Source organism: Ciconia boyciana, chromosome 2 (assembly GCF_034638445.1).
Source record: "Ciconia boyciana chromosome 2, ASM3463844v1, whole genome shotgun sequence".
Taxonomy (NCBI): Eukaryota; Metazoa; Chordata; class Aves; order Ciconiiformes; family Ciconiidae; genus Ciconia; species Ciconia boyciana.
In genome coordinates, this window is record NC_132935.1 from 52,053,776 (window position 1) to 52,066,438 (window position 12,663).

General features: G+C 43.6%; 1 protein-coding gene across 1 annotated transcript in view; it reads left to right on the forward strand.

The window, feature by feature from the left end:
* Window positions 1-3,678: 3,678 nt before the first annotated feature.
* Window positions 3,679-12,663, forward strand: part of NPC1 (NPC intracellular cholesterol transporter 1) — a 29,657-nt gene continuing 20,672 nt past the window's right edge. Inside the window, exons 1-3 of the mRNA XM_072852625.1 lie at window positions 3,679-3,896; window positions 11,096-11,218; window positions 12,484-12,590. Coding sequence (XP_072708726.1) covers window positions 3,813-3,896; window positions 11,096-11,218; window positions 12,484-12,590 — 314 coding nt within the window. The 5' untranslated portion in view covers window positions 3,679-3,812. The remainder of the gene's footprint in view (window positions 3,897-11,095; window positions 11,219-12,483; window positions 12,591-12,663) is intronic.

Sequence of the window (12,663 nt, forward strand, 5' to 3'; positions counted from 1 at the left end):
CTACATGTATATTTAAGTGACTACTGGCAGTATCAGGCAAATTGCTCTCAGCCCCCTCAGTCTGATTTGATCCCATATGGAAAGTCTGAAGCCAAGAGCATCTGACCAAAGTAATAGGTACATTGAGGCGGGTATAATTAAAAGGCAAGCAGGCCTCCACAAGTGAGGAAGGCTGACAAATGAGGCTTGATGAAAAGAATATGATTTGCTCACAACGCCAAATAGGAAACACCAGCTTTCTTTAATACAAGTATTATTCTGGTTTGGCTGGAAAAATATTCTTGGAACAAGCTATAGTGGTTTGGACTGGCTCTACAAAAAAGCGGAGGTGTGAGAAATTGGGTGAAACTTCTCACCCACCTGTTGCAGCTTGTCTTCACGCAGATTGCAAGACGGCCAAGGAGAATATCCCGCTTTCCCATGTGCTTGTGCAGGGTGTTGCTTAACGTAGCTCCCACTTCTTGCAAGTGCTTCTGGGTACTATCGCAATAGAAATAATAAAGGCTCAAAATAAATGATGGAGAATAAACAGCAATGGACATTTTAATTGATTTTGCTGCAAAGCCATCATGTACCATGTTTCCATGTGTACGCGCAAGTAATTCTTCAGACAGATTGCAAGGTCTAGAAATTGCAAGGCCGTTACCACTAGGCGCTTGACTTTCTAGCGGAAGCGGCAGCACAAGTTTCATTTCTCATTTAGCAAAGCGATGGAAACAAGAGTGAAGCCTATACCTCTGAAAGCAACGCTCAGGGCTTTCTGTCAAAGATGTAGAACAGAACAAAGCAGGCAGCTATTTTACACAAGCTTCCTGGCAGGCACCTTTACACCATTCAAGGTATTCAGTGAGGGAAAGAGCTTATTTGATCCTAACGGACAATTAAAGGACTTGTTTGGTGTGATGGAGACACCAAGTGACACCTTACACTGTGAATTAATATTGGCCTCTTCTTCCAGGCAGCAGAATTTAGTTTTGTGTACACTGCTGAGAACCAGAATAAGTATTCCCCATTAGCCTTCCAAGCAGACAGTCCGTAACAGCTATGCATAATCCTGGGTTTAAAAGGGAACCTTATAAGACATAACTTGAAAAATGTCCTTCAACAAGAGCAGCTGGGAGGAGGGATGGTCTTTTTTGGGCCATGTGTACCACAGACAAGGCAATGAGCTTCTGGCACCATTGATCTGGGTTAATTATTCAGGGCTACTTTTTCCCTGCCCTGGAAGGAAAGAGATTACTTTAAGATGACACAGTCAACAGTGCCAACTTTATCACTGATAACACTCATGCAACCACACTTAAACACCCAGAAGCTGCTAGAGATAGCTCCGCATCCTCACCCCCTGAATATGGCACGCAGCCGCAACGAAGACCGAAGGCTGCAGCAAGACTGAAGGAATACCCTGCTCTGGTCTGCTGGCTGCCAGCATACAGAGGCAACATAAAAACAGATACAGGTTTGAGTTTCTGCCTCTGCCATTACGCAAGATTTCAGAAGTCTCTGTGACCAAAGATAGGCTTAGTCTGGTGTTTGTGAATCAGTCTTCACACCTATACCACTTCACTGTAGCTTGTGGGTGCAAAAAGGCAGCACTCTCTGAGGGATTGCACGGGAATAACAGTGTCAATTTAGACAGCCATCTAAATATACATACCCATCAGAGATTTAGATAAATTTTAAAATACTACCTCTTCTCTCTGTTTATACTGTAGGTGGTAGACAAATGTGATGTTATGAACTTAATTAGTTTATGGTGGAAGTTGTCACTGCAGTAGATTCCCTTTCGCTTGTTTTGCAACATTATAAATTGGTTCTCTCTCACCTATGATTCTTAAATCATTTCTTCTCTATGTAATTCATTCAGAAAGGAAATGCCATTTCTGTTTAGTCAGTTTTGCTATCCTTCACCTTTTTCACAAGCACTGAAACAAGGTTCTTGCATTTTTTTAACTTGTAGCTATGCAAGCTATGGCCACTGCATGCTCTGCTTATGTGGAGTGCCTAGAAAATGTGGCAACTCGGTCCCCTGCTTTTAGGATCACACTGCATAGTGCTGAATAAATTTTTTATTTATGACATCCAAATTAAAACACAATATAATTTTAGCTACTCTAGCTTTGTCTAGCACCTGCCAAATGCCAAGTCCCACACCTGGGATGGAATAACCTCATGGAAAAGTACAAGCTCGGCAGTGACTGGATGCAAAGCAATTTTGCAGAAAAGAACAGGGTGGTTGGGCTGGGCAAGATGCTCAACATGAGTCAGTGGGCTGTATCAGCAAGGAAGTGGCCAGTAGGTCAAGGCTTGGGGTTATTCCTCTCTCTTTGGGACTTGTCAGAGCACATCTGGAGTACTGTTGTCTGGGTTTGGGCTCCCCAGAATAAAAAAAAGACACCGACATACTGGAGGAAGTCCAGTTCACTGCCACCACGCGGGCTGGGGCTGCTGGAGCACGTGAGCTGTGTTTGCGCAGCCCTAGGCAGAAAGCTGGCTCTGGGGACAACTGACTGCTCTCCGCAGCTACCAGATGGGAGGATGCGGAAAAGGGGGAGCCACACTCTTCCCAGGCAGGCACAGTGACAGCACAAGAGGCAACAGCCTCAAGCTGGAATATGGGAGAACCTCTTTAGATACAGGAAAAAAACTGTTTTACTGTGAGTGTGGTGGAAGAGTGGAACAGTTTGGCCAAAGAGGCTGTGAAATCTCCATCTCTGAAGCTATTCGAAACACAACCGAACAATTCCCTGAGCAGCCTGACCTAAATGGATTCTGCCTTCAGCAGCAAGTTGGGCAATATAACCCTCCAGAGGTCCCCGGCCAACATAAATCAGCCCCTGAAGCTATGACACCAAGACTAATCTGCATTTTTGTCAGCAGATGGCAATATCAGCTAAATTACATATTTTATTCCGGCAGCACAATGTGCACTACCTGGCCGCGAAGGCAATAAAGTGGCCGGGAAATCACAGAGAGGCCTCACGGGAACGCACCGCACCCCGCTTTTAGCGTGCCTCCTCCCAGCAAGATCCCAAACTGATCCCAAACAGGTCCCAAACAAACAGATCCCAAACAGAGCAACGGAGTGCAAACGAGCACTCCCGAAACTGCTGATTGCAACATGGCTCCGGCCACCTGATGTCAGCCGGTCAGGAGCAGCAGACGCCGCTCGCCAGCCAAACTCACCGCCAGCAAAACCCCGGGCACGCAGCCCGACGCGCCTTGCTTGGGAGTCGTATTCATTGCAGCTGCACGGTAATAGCACACGCGATCGTGAGGCTAAATGCTTGGAAATCATGAATTAGTAACTTTGAAGCAAAATTAAGTCGCTTTTGTCAAAGCCGGGATTTTTAAAGCCACTTTGATATTTATAAACGACGTGATTAACACTTCCGCGCCCATACAAAGCCGCTGACCGGCTGCCCGTGCAGCCCAGGCGGGATTTTCCATTCCGAAGAGGCACAGCTCCGCTCTGACACCGGGCCGAGCCGCCCCCCGCCCTTCCGCAGAGCAGCCCACACGCCACCGCCGCCGCCTGAGGCGCGGCCCGCCCGTGGCGTGAGGCGCGGCCCCGCCCCGCCGCTGGAGGGAGGCGGTGCCCGGGGGTGGGGCGGCGGCGGCGGTTGGCGGCGGCGCACGGGCGCGGCCCCCCCCGCCGCTGCTGGAAGGGGCCGGCAGCCCCGCCCGGCCTGGCGAGAGCGGCCATTCCGGAGCTGCTGCCTGCCCGCCTCCCCTTCCCGCCTCCCCTCCGCCGCCTCTCGGTGCTGCGGCCGAGCGCCCTGCCGGCTCCCCGTGCTCCTGCCCGCGCCGCCATGGGGAGCCCGCAAGGCAGCCCCGGGCGGGGCGGCCTCGGCCTGCTCGTCCTCTTCCTCCTTCTGCTTCTGTCGCCCGTGCGGGTGAGTCCCTCCCGGGGAGGGCGCCGCGGGGCGGCCGTGCCTGCGGTGGGGGAGACCGGGCCTCCTGGCACCGTCGGCAGGGGAGGGAGCGGCGGGTGCCCGCCGTGGGGAGCGGGATCTCGCCGGGTGTTGCTTCGGAGCTGGGGGGAGCCGCCGTGGCTCTCCGCGCTGCCTGAAGCCGCGGGTCTCCCGGGCAGGGAAGCTGGCCGGGGGAGGCGGGTGTCCCGTCAGCTGCCAGGTGTGGGTTAGGCCGCTGGGCTCGGGGCGGTGCGAAGCTGAAGCGTGCTACCAGGGTGCCCCCAACTTGTCCCCGGTGGGGCTCTCCCTCCCCTTTCCCTCACTCCTCGACCCGGTGCCGGGCGGGACAGCCCGGTGACACAGCAGGCCCGCCTGGGAGCACCTGCGGCGCGAAACCGGGCGTGCTCCGGCTTAGCAAACTGCAACTTGTGCCCAGTCCTAGTCACCTGCGATTGCATACAGCAGCAGCTGCCCGGGATGCCGCGTCCCTGTAGTGTGCCCTGGTTATGCAATGCCCCATGCATGTGAGTAGCCATGCAGTCACATGTTCGTGCAGAGGCTTGCAGATGTCCTCAGTGTCTGGTTCGGTTTGCTTAGAGTGTTTCTTATGCTAGGTGACAGCTTCCTGGAAGTAATAGGCTGTGTGTAGTAAGATCTGCTATTTATTGATGTGCCAATATTAAGACTATGTGTTTTCTTAAAATTAAGGACTAGAATAAGTTGGACTTCTTGATACTTCAGAAAAAATAACGCAAAACCTTCACTCCTCTCTTCTTGGTCACATTTTGTTTACGCTGTAGTCCAAGATAGGAGTGAGATATTCCACATTCCTCTGGAGAAACAAGGAGTGTCTTGTAAGCCTTAGTGGTTTTTTGTTGGTTTCTTTTTTTTCCCCCCTCTCTAACCAACTTGGAAACATACTTTCTAGGTCAAGTTTTATGCTTAACCCTTTTTAAACTCACAAGTCTGTCATGCTGTGTGTGTGCTGAGGTTTTCCTGTTCTCTTATCATCTTCAAACAACCTTTAAAGAGCTTGAACAGAAAACTAGGAATTCATTCTTCTATTACCACTGGAGAAGCTGATTGTTTAGTTATGACTCATGATCTCCAGGTGGGTAGGTAATGGACTTCACACCTTACCAATATTCCTTTATGTAATGTTTTTGGAGGGAGATACCATGTTGTAGTAGTGAGGTGTGTCCTAGGCTGGTAAGGAAATGACAAGATGCTTTCCTTTGGGTGACAGAAGGATAATGAGCTAGAGGAGCTTGAAGCAAGTTCTCCTAAGATTTAGGGGATCCTTGTAGAGGACGTGGCTTTGTGGTCCATAAGAAGTAAAGATTGCAAAATGACTTTAACCATGCAGGTTTCAGTTTGGTAATATAAGAAGGCAAAATTTGAATTCTTTTGCCATTAACTCTTATTTACAGCCTAAAACTGCACAAAGAGGATCTTGATATCTTCAAAGGAGAAGCTGGTCCTTCGGTTAGACTGAGCCTATATAGTGTTAGATGCTTGCAGAAGAGAAGCATTGTGAAGGTGAACCTGTTCTCTGCCTCAAGTATACTGGTAGTGTAATGTTTTCATGCTTTCGGCTGTGGTGTGTATAAACCAAAGTGCCATATGTCATGTTTCTTCTTTTTGAAGAAGTCAGTGGGCTAGAGTGGCATTTCAGTTTGCAATTCTTCCATTACATACACTTTCACAATGAACTTGAAGTGTTCAGCCTGTATAGGATGTATCTTTCTCTCTGAACAGTGCGTGGTACAAGACTTGTGCCAGCTAACCCATTACTAGTTGATAGTTAACTACCCATTAATACCATCTAAGAACTACATTGAAAATCTTGGTTCCTTTAGTCCCATTTCTGAATGTGGACTTACAGGAGGATAAAGTCTTGAAACTGTTCTTGTTCTCTTACGAATATTCTAAGGTACTGGATGGCATCTTGTGTGCTTAATGGCAGCTGTTTCAGTTGATCCTTGTATCATTATACTAAAACACAGGCTGTCAAATTAGTGTCTAAACCAGGCTGGACACAGGTTTCCTATTGGCAACTGGGATCCCAAGCTGTAGGATATATTTGAGTTTCTGAAATCCTATGGGGAGATGTTAATGGCAGGTGCTGCTCTGTCTCAAACTTGCCAGGTGGCCTGCAGCGCGGTGTTACCTGACCTTGGGCACGAAGTTCTGAAATGCCGGTGTGGAGCAACTTGCTTGGCGGGGACGGCAATGTAGCTTCAGAACAAGACAGTAACCACTTAAGTTACTCCCTGGAAAATCAGGAGTGACTTGTTCATAGTCTTTCTGGATGGAAAGTGAGGAAGCCTTCTTAGAAAGGGTGAGATGACTGAAGGGAATGACTGGTAGAATTGAATAGTACTTTGCTGGGCAGTAGACAAAACAATCTAAGTGTTGTGCAGTATTATTACTACTCCCCTGCAGGGTATCAGAGGTATTTTGGTGCAGATGGCCTTAGTTGCAGACAGCTGCTAGTTAGTGGCCCTGTGCTTTCTGATCATGCATGCAGGAAGTGTGTATTTTCCCCATAAAGCAATGTCAGCTAACACTAGCTTGCTCCCACAGATACCAAACTATTACCATTATTGCAGCTTTCTCTTCCTACTTGACCTTGACTTTCCTGTGACATATGAAGCATGCTTGGATAACTCCAGAACTGGGGTTTGCTTTGCCTGACCAGGAGTAGCTAATGATTTTTCTGTCTGAAAGGGAATGGTCCCTTACCTATGAGCAAAGGAACAAGAGGAGCTTTATAGACAAAGCTTGTCTCTGAATTGGCTGCCTCTGAACAAGTTACTGAAAGAGACAAAGTAAGAGTAAGAATTAAACCTGTAAAGTTTCCTTTAGTCCTTGGGCAACCTCCTGTCATAGGGAGGGCTGTGAGGCAATGTGCAACTTCTGGGGCATATCTGCAAACTTGACCTGCTCACCTATTTCTGTAAACCAGTCTTGCCATTTATTAAGGGTAATGTGGTATTGTGTTTCCCTAGAACTCAATTTCTCAACCTAGTGGGCAATATCAGCTATTAAGTGTGATGTGGACTAGTTATTAAGGGGGTGGGGAGAAGAGTATGCTGTTTCCTGGAATATTTCTTCTTGCCCTGCAAGATCTCAGATGTACCATCCTAGATGAAGAAAGGGGAAACAGCTGTATCTGATGCTGTTGCCTTTTCCATACATTAGTAATCTTAATTTGGAGATCCAAACAATGTTCGCTTGTCATCTGGTATTTGCAAGACTACAAATAGTTGCTGTTTCTGTATACAACATCATCGTTGTTCTTTGTCTGCCTAACAGCTACATATTCATTGTTGGTGATGGCTAATGTTGCTGGAAGCATTAAAGATTATTGATTTGCTTCAACATGCAGTTGAAGAAACTTGGGCTGAAGTAAATGTGTTTATGATCTGTTGGAACACTAGTTTTATTACAAACAAATGATAATGCCTGGGAACCAGAATGCTGTAACAGAACCTTTGTAGAATGTTAATAGTCATGAAATGCCCATACTTCCTTGTGTGCAAGTTCTTTATTAGGGCTCCTGGAGCTGTGACCTGAGGTGAAATTTCTCTTCAAACAGAATACATCTGCCAGAAGTAGGAATACACTTTTCTGAACTCTGGGGATGTACTGAAGGCTAGTGTTAGTGTACTGCCAGATGGTTTCTAAGCTGTGATGGGGGCAGGAGGGAACAGCCTTAATCTAAGGTTATGTTGCTATTGCTTTGTGAAGTACTTAAGAAAGTATTTTTAAACACTCTCCCATTTTAAAATATGGAGCACTAAGTAATGTGATCTTTTTAATAAAAAAAAAAACAAAAACCAAACCTGTGTTAGTCTTATGGAGTATCTTGCCTTGTGTTGAACCCAACTAACTTCTAAACAGCATTTCTCTGTTAATTTTGGGTCTAGGAGGCTTTCACCTATTTAAGATGATTGTTCACCCAAATCTTGAGTGACTTGAAAGTGTGACTCTGCAAGCAGTAGCTTTGTTAACTATACTTATTTACAACCACACTTACTCATCCCAATCTCTTCCTACCAGTGCAGGAATGTTCTTCAGAAAGAATGGAAAGAGCAAAGTACTTGTCTTATTCTGTAACTTACTCTGGCTTTTACTAGAGCGTTTTTGGGGAAAGAACTTCCAGCTATATCTTATCAGTGCTAATGGAGTAGTTACTTAGTTACTTGTAGTATCGCTGAATACTGTCTGAACCCTAGGAGACCAGCCCTCTCCCATATTTTGTGGCTGACTCAGTGATGAAGCATGCTATTGACTTGTTAATGTCTGAGAGCTATGTTGGTGACTTTAGGCTGCTGACTTTGAATGGTTTGGTGTTTTTTAGGCTTATTGACTTGGTTCAACCACTGTAAATCAAGGATCACCAATGCTTACCGGTTCAGGGAAGAAATTCAGGCTTTTATTAGTGAGATCCTGCTAGGTCATGGCATAAATATCTAATCTTAGATTGTCTCCAAAATTGAATTCTTGGTGTTAATTCTGAAACAGAGTATTCAAATTTGCAGTTCTAGGTCTAAGTGCTCTTCTAGTAGTTAAAAGTAACTGATCTGTTCAGCTTTTCTAAACAGGCTGAAAGTTTGAGTGATAAATATGTTGTTTTTTCCAGTGTAGGTTTTATTGATGTGGAACTTCAATTCCTTATTCAAATTACAAGGGTAAACTAACACTAGGCTGAAACACCTCATCTTGCTTTATTTTCTTGTGTATTTAGCTGAATACTTTTTGGTGTGTGACCAAGTGTCATGTGCAAGTAAGTTGCTTTCTGTTCTGGCCTGAAAACAATGGCAAAAAGCCTTGTAGGTAAATTTATAGATATAATATAGCTTGTATTTTATTTTGTATCTGTGTAGTTATAACCAAGGAAGTGTTACCTTGAAATACAGATAACACTTTTAAAACAATAGAACTATCAGTCAGCCTGATGTGGCAGCTGAAATTTACTTTAAGTTTTTCTATGTAAGAAGTGCCCTCATAATTTTTTTTTTTTGTAACTGGTAACTGCATTACCAGTTTTACCATGCTTTCCACTCTGGAATAAGCTAAGCCTTTCTGAAAAGAGTAGGTTGGTAATTTTGTGGGTTTTAAAAATCAAGAAGTGTTAGATAAGACTTAATGAAGCATAGAAAGTGGTTTTTTAGCAAGTGTTCATAGAAAGTATGATTACAAACTATTCTAGACTAAACATGGAAGCCAGCCTGATATTAAAGAAATACCTAATTCTGTTCTCATGGGCAGCAGTAAGCAGCTCAAAATTCTTTGCCCTTTTGCAAGAATAGCAGTGAATCTGTGCTTCCTCTTGAAGAGATGAGTAATTCACTTGTGACAGTGGTAGATACAAACACTAAACTATCTTCTTTCCCCACTAGTAGGTTGTTTGCTGTTAAAACTGGGGTATACAGGTGTGAGGAAGCAGAGGTGAAGATAGTGACTTCTACATTTGCATCAAAGAAGTGTTGACTTCTTAGATTAATTTAATGCATGAACAAATTTACAATGTCATTTCTGTAAATAGTCTCCAAGTTATGGGAATTTAACTTTTTGGCTTATGCTGGTGTTAAACATTCAGTGTTTACAAGTGCAATCTTAAGGGATGCTTTCCAACTAGTATGTAACAATATGGTGATATTTTGCAGCTAGTTACAGGTTTAGCTAGAAGAAATGCTAGAGTAGACAAATGAAATAGTGATCTGGATGAGTGGTACTTAAACTGACTTTTGGACCTGGCTTATAGTGAGTAACTTTGAATCGGGCCATGTTGCCTAGGTTAAGTTAAAGGGAAAACAATTCTAACACGGTCAGGTAAATTGGTGATGGTTATTGTCCCTGATTAAAAAAAAAAAAACCAAAAAAAACCCAAAAACAATTACTGATGTACTTTCTGAAGAACTGTCAGTGTTGTTCAGCAGAAAAATTAATGTTGTGGAGGCATTGTAATTCTGGGTAGCTCTTGGGCATTATGAATACAGCCTTTCAGGGGCCTCTCTGGTCAGTAAACAATATTATTCATGGTCAAGCACAAAGCAGAGCAGTCTGTCCTTGCAGTGTAAGCATATGGTGTTTCTACAAATGCTAGGTCAAGGTTGTTCAGGAGATAAAAATAGGTCAGTTATCTCTCAAACTGTACCATGCAAACTTCTGATCAGAGCTGGCAGAAGGGTAGTAAATGTTTGTGCAGTCTGCTTTCTGCTTGCAGCACAGGTGCATAGGAAAACCTTGGAGCTGTCTTAAAGCTTTTGCTGTAAATAACTTGTTATTGCATTAAATGTTTTAATTTTCAGAATAAATATTTTGGTTTAGCGTTTCAGATGTCTCTGTCAGTACCACTGAACAAAAATACAAGGCTTGCAAGGTGCCATTGTACTTTTTCAGTTTCCTTTATATGCATAATAAAGAACAGATTCCTGAAATTTTCAATAGTCCCTTAAATTGAAACATCTTTAAAATGAGACTTGAAGCTTTCTTCTTTTTACTTAGCACTGTAAGCCCATTTAAATGTTGCATGCTTAGGCTTGAAAGTGGTGATGGAGAACATCCTTTGAGATTGTGACAATACATGGCATTCTATGGCAAGTGCGAAGCTGTGAACTTCTGCTTCAGAATCCACTGTATGCTGCTACTTCTGCAATGTGTCACTGTAAGTGACTGAGTTTACAAGAAGGATTAAAAGGTGGCAGGAGGAACTGAAGTAATGCATCTAAGCAATACACTTCTCTCCATGTACACTGACTCACGTTCTCTAAAGTGACAGTTTAACCCACTGATCATATGCATTGTCTTGCATGAACAAATTATTTTCTACATCACCTTATATTTGGAGATGCTTTTCAAGTATTGATTTAGGTTTTTCTTAAGTAACTCTTATACTTGGTCTTAACTATAGACAGTGCACTTCCTGTTTCTCGACTGGGCAAGGAAGGGTGGGGAGCTGAGCTGGAGATCAGTGGTGGTGTACACCATGTCAGAAACACATGCTTTTGTTAATGGGTGTTTTATGTAGTACATGCTGATGTTTAAATTAGCAGGAAGTTATCTAATCTGGATTTTAAATTACTTTTGGAATGGTAGCACATAAACTCTACAACAGGTGAGGAATTTGGCAACTGTTCCTTGCAGTTAATCAATTATATTGTGTTGATTAGGTACTTCCACAATTGTGTGTCTGGTATGGGGAATGTGGAGTTGCTCTTGGAGACAAGAGATACAACTGTGCATATGATGGACCACCAATAGCACTACCAGAGGATGGCTATGACTTAATGCAGGTGAGCTTCTTTTGGAGGTCTGCTGCTAAAAAAAGTCTCGTACACTTTAGAGTTCTGTATTGGGTTCTGTTGGACCTGCACTATGACCTTTAGCTTTTTTGTCCTAACTTGATGAGAAAATGAACAGATTATCTCTGATTTCTCAGGTATAGCTCATAGCCCCACCTGTGTGAATGTGATATACCTCAGTTTCTGTTCAGAGATATGAGAAGTCTCCAACACATGTGACTACAGGCTTTCACAAGCATAACCTTAAATACAGGATTGGTTCATTTTCCTGCATAATTTTCCTCACTGTTTTAAGCACTCTTCAGTCAGATTGGTTTTTTAGGACTCTTCCGAACTACAACGCATTCCAGTTATGCCCTTCTGATCTCTAAAGGACAAGACTAAACTATGTTTTCCATCGAATGATCATTCCTGATCTCTTCCTTAAATAGGCAGGCAGTAACTGGCACCCATTCAAATGGAGCAAACTTGGACAAAGTTCAGTCTCCTTAGCTGTGCCTTGTGTGAGACCATATTTACTTATCTGGGCTTTAGTTGTCAAAGTGAACAAAACCAAAGTAAAAATAGTTTGTGGATTTGATGCACGATATAGGATGATATTGCCAGACTTGCCTTTTGGCAGATGATAGTTCAAAGCTTTAAAGTATGAAATAGCTGTAGAGTTAAACAATAGTTTGGCTGGTGGCAGGAGTGACTTAAATATGGAGGTGAGCTAACTACTGTTTTGTACTGTTTGTGAAGACTTAATGTACAGTTCTTGTATGTTACTGTCAGTTATACTTGTATCAAATGCATTTATCTTCTAGAAACTGAACATGAAGTAGCTCTTCCAGGTAGTCAATGATTTTGTGGTTAGTGGCTTGCCTTCTGAGACTTTAGAATCTGATACTGTCCGGAAGGTATACCAGAGGATAAGCTGCAGGAATACTTTCAACTTGGATAAACATGTGTTGTCCTCTTACTAATAGACTCTCAAATACCATTATCATTCTATATATAGCCCCTGGTGACTAAATATCATCTGAAGGAGCTTTTTAAAAGGAAGTGATGCCTTGAATAAAATAAGTGATTCTTCTCCCTAGTCTCTAAAGAATCTCATTGGCTAGACTGATTTTTTTTTTCTAAGCATCTCCCACAGCAACAGTTACTGTCTTCTGAAATATGCTGAAGCAGAACCCATAACTATAATGAGTTATGAAGTCTTAAACATGCTTTTCCTTCCTTCCCCCCTGATCTCAATACTGTTTTTATTTAAGGAACTCTGTCCAGGTTTATTCTTTGGCAATGTTAGCACTTGCTGTGATGTTCGTCAGCTTCAGACTTTGAAAAACAACTTGCAGCTGCCTCTGCAGTTTCTCTTCAGGTATGCTAATGAATGGCAAAGCAACTAGAGCTTTGTAACATCATAAGAAAGCACATTAAGACTCTTCTGTTCA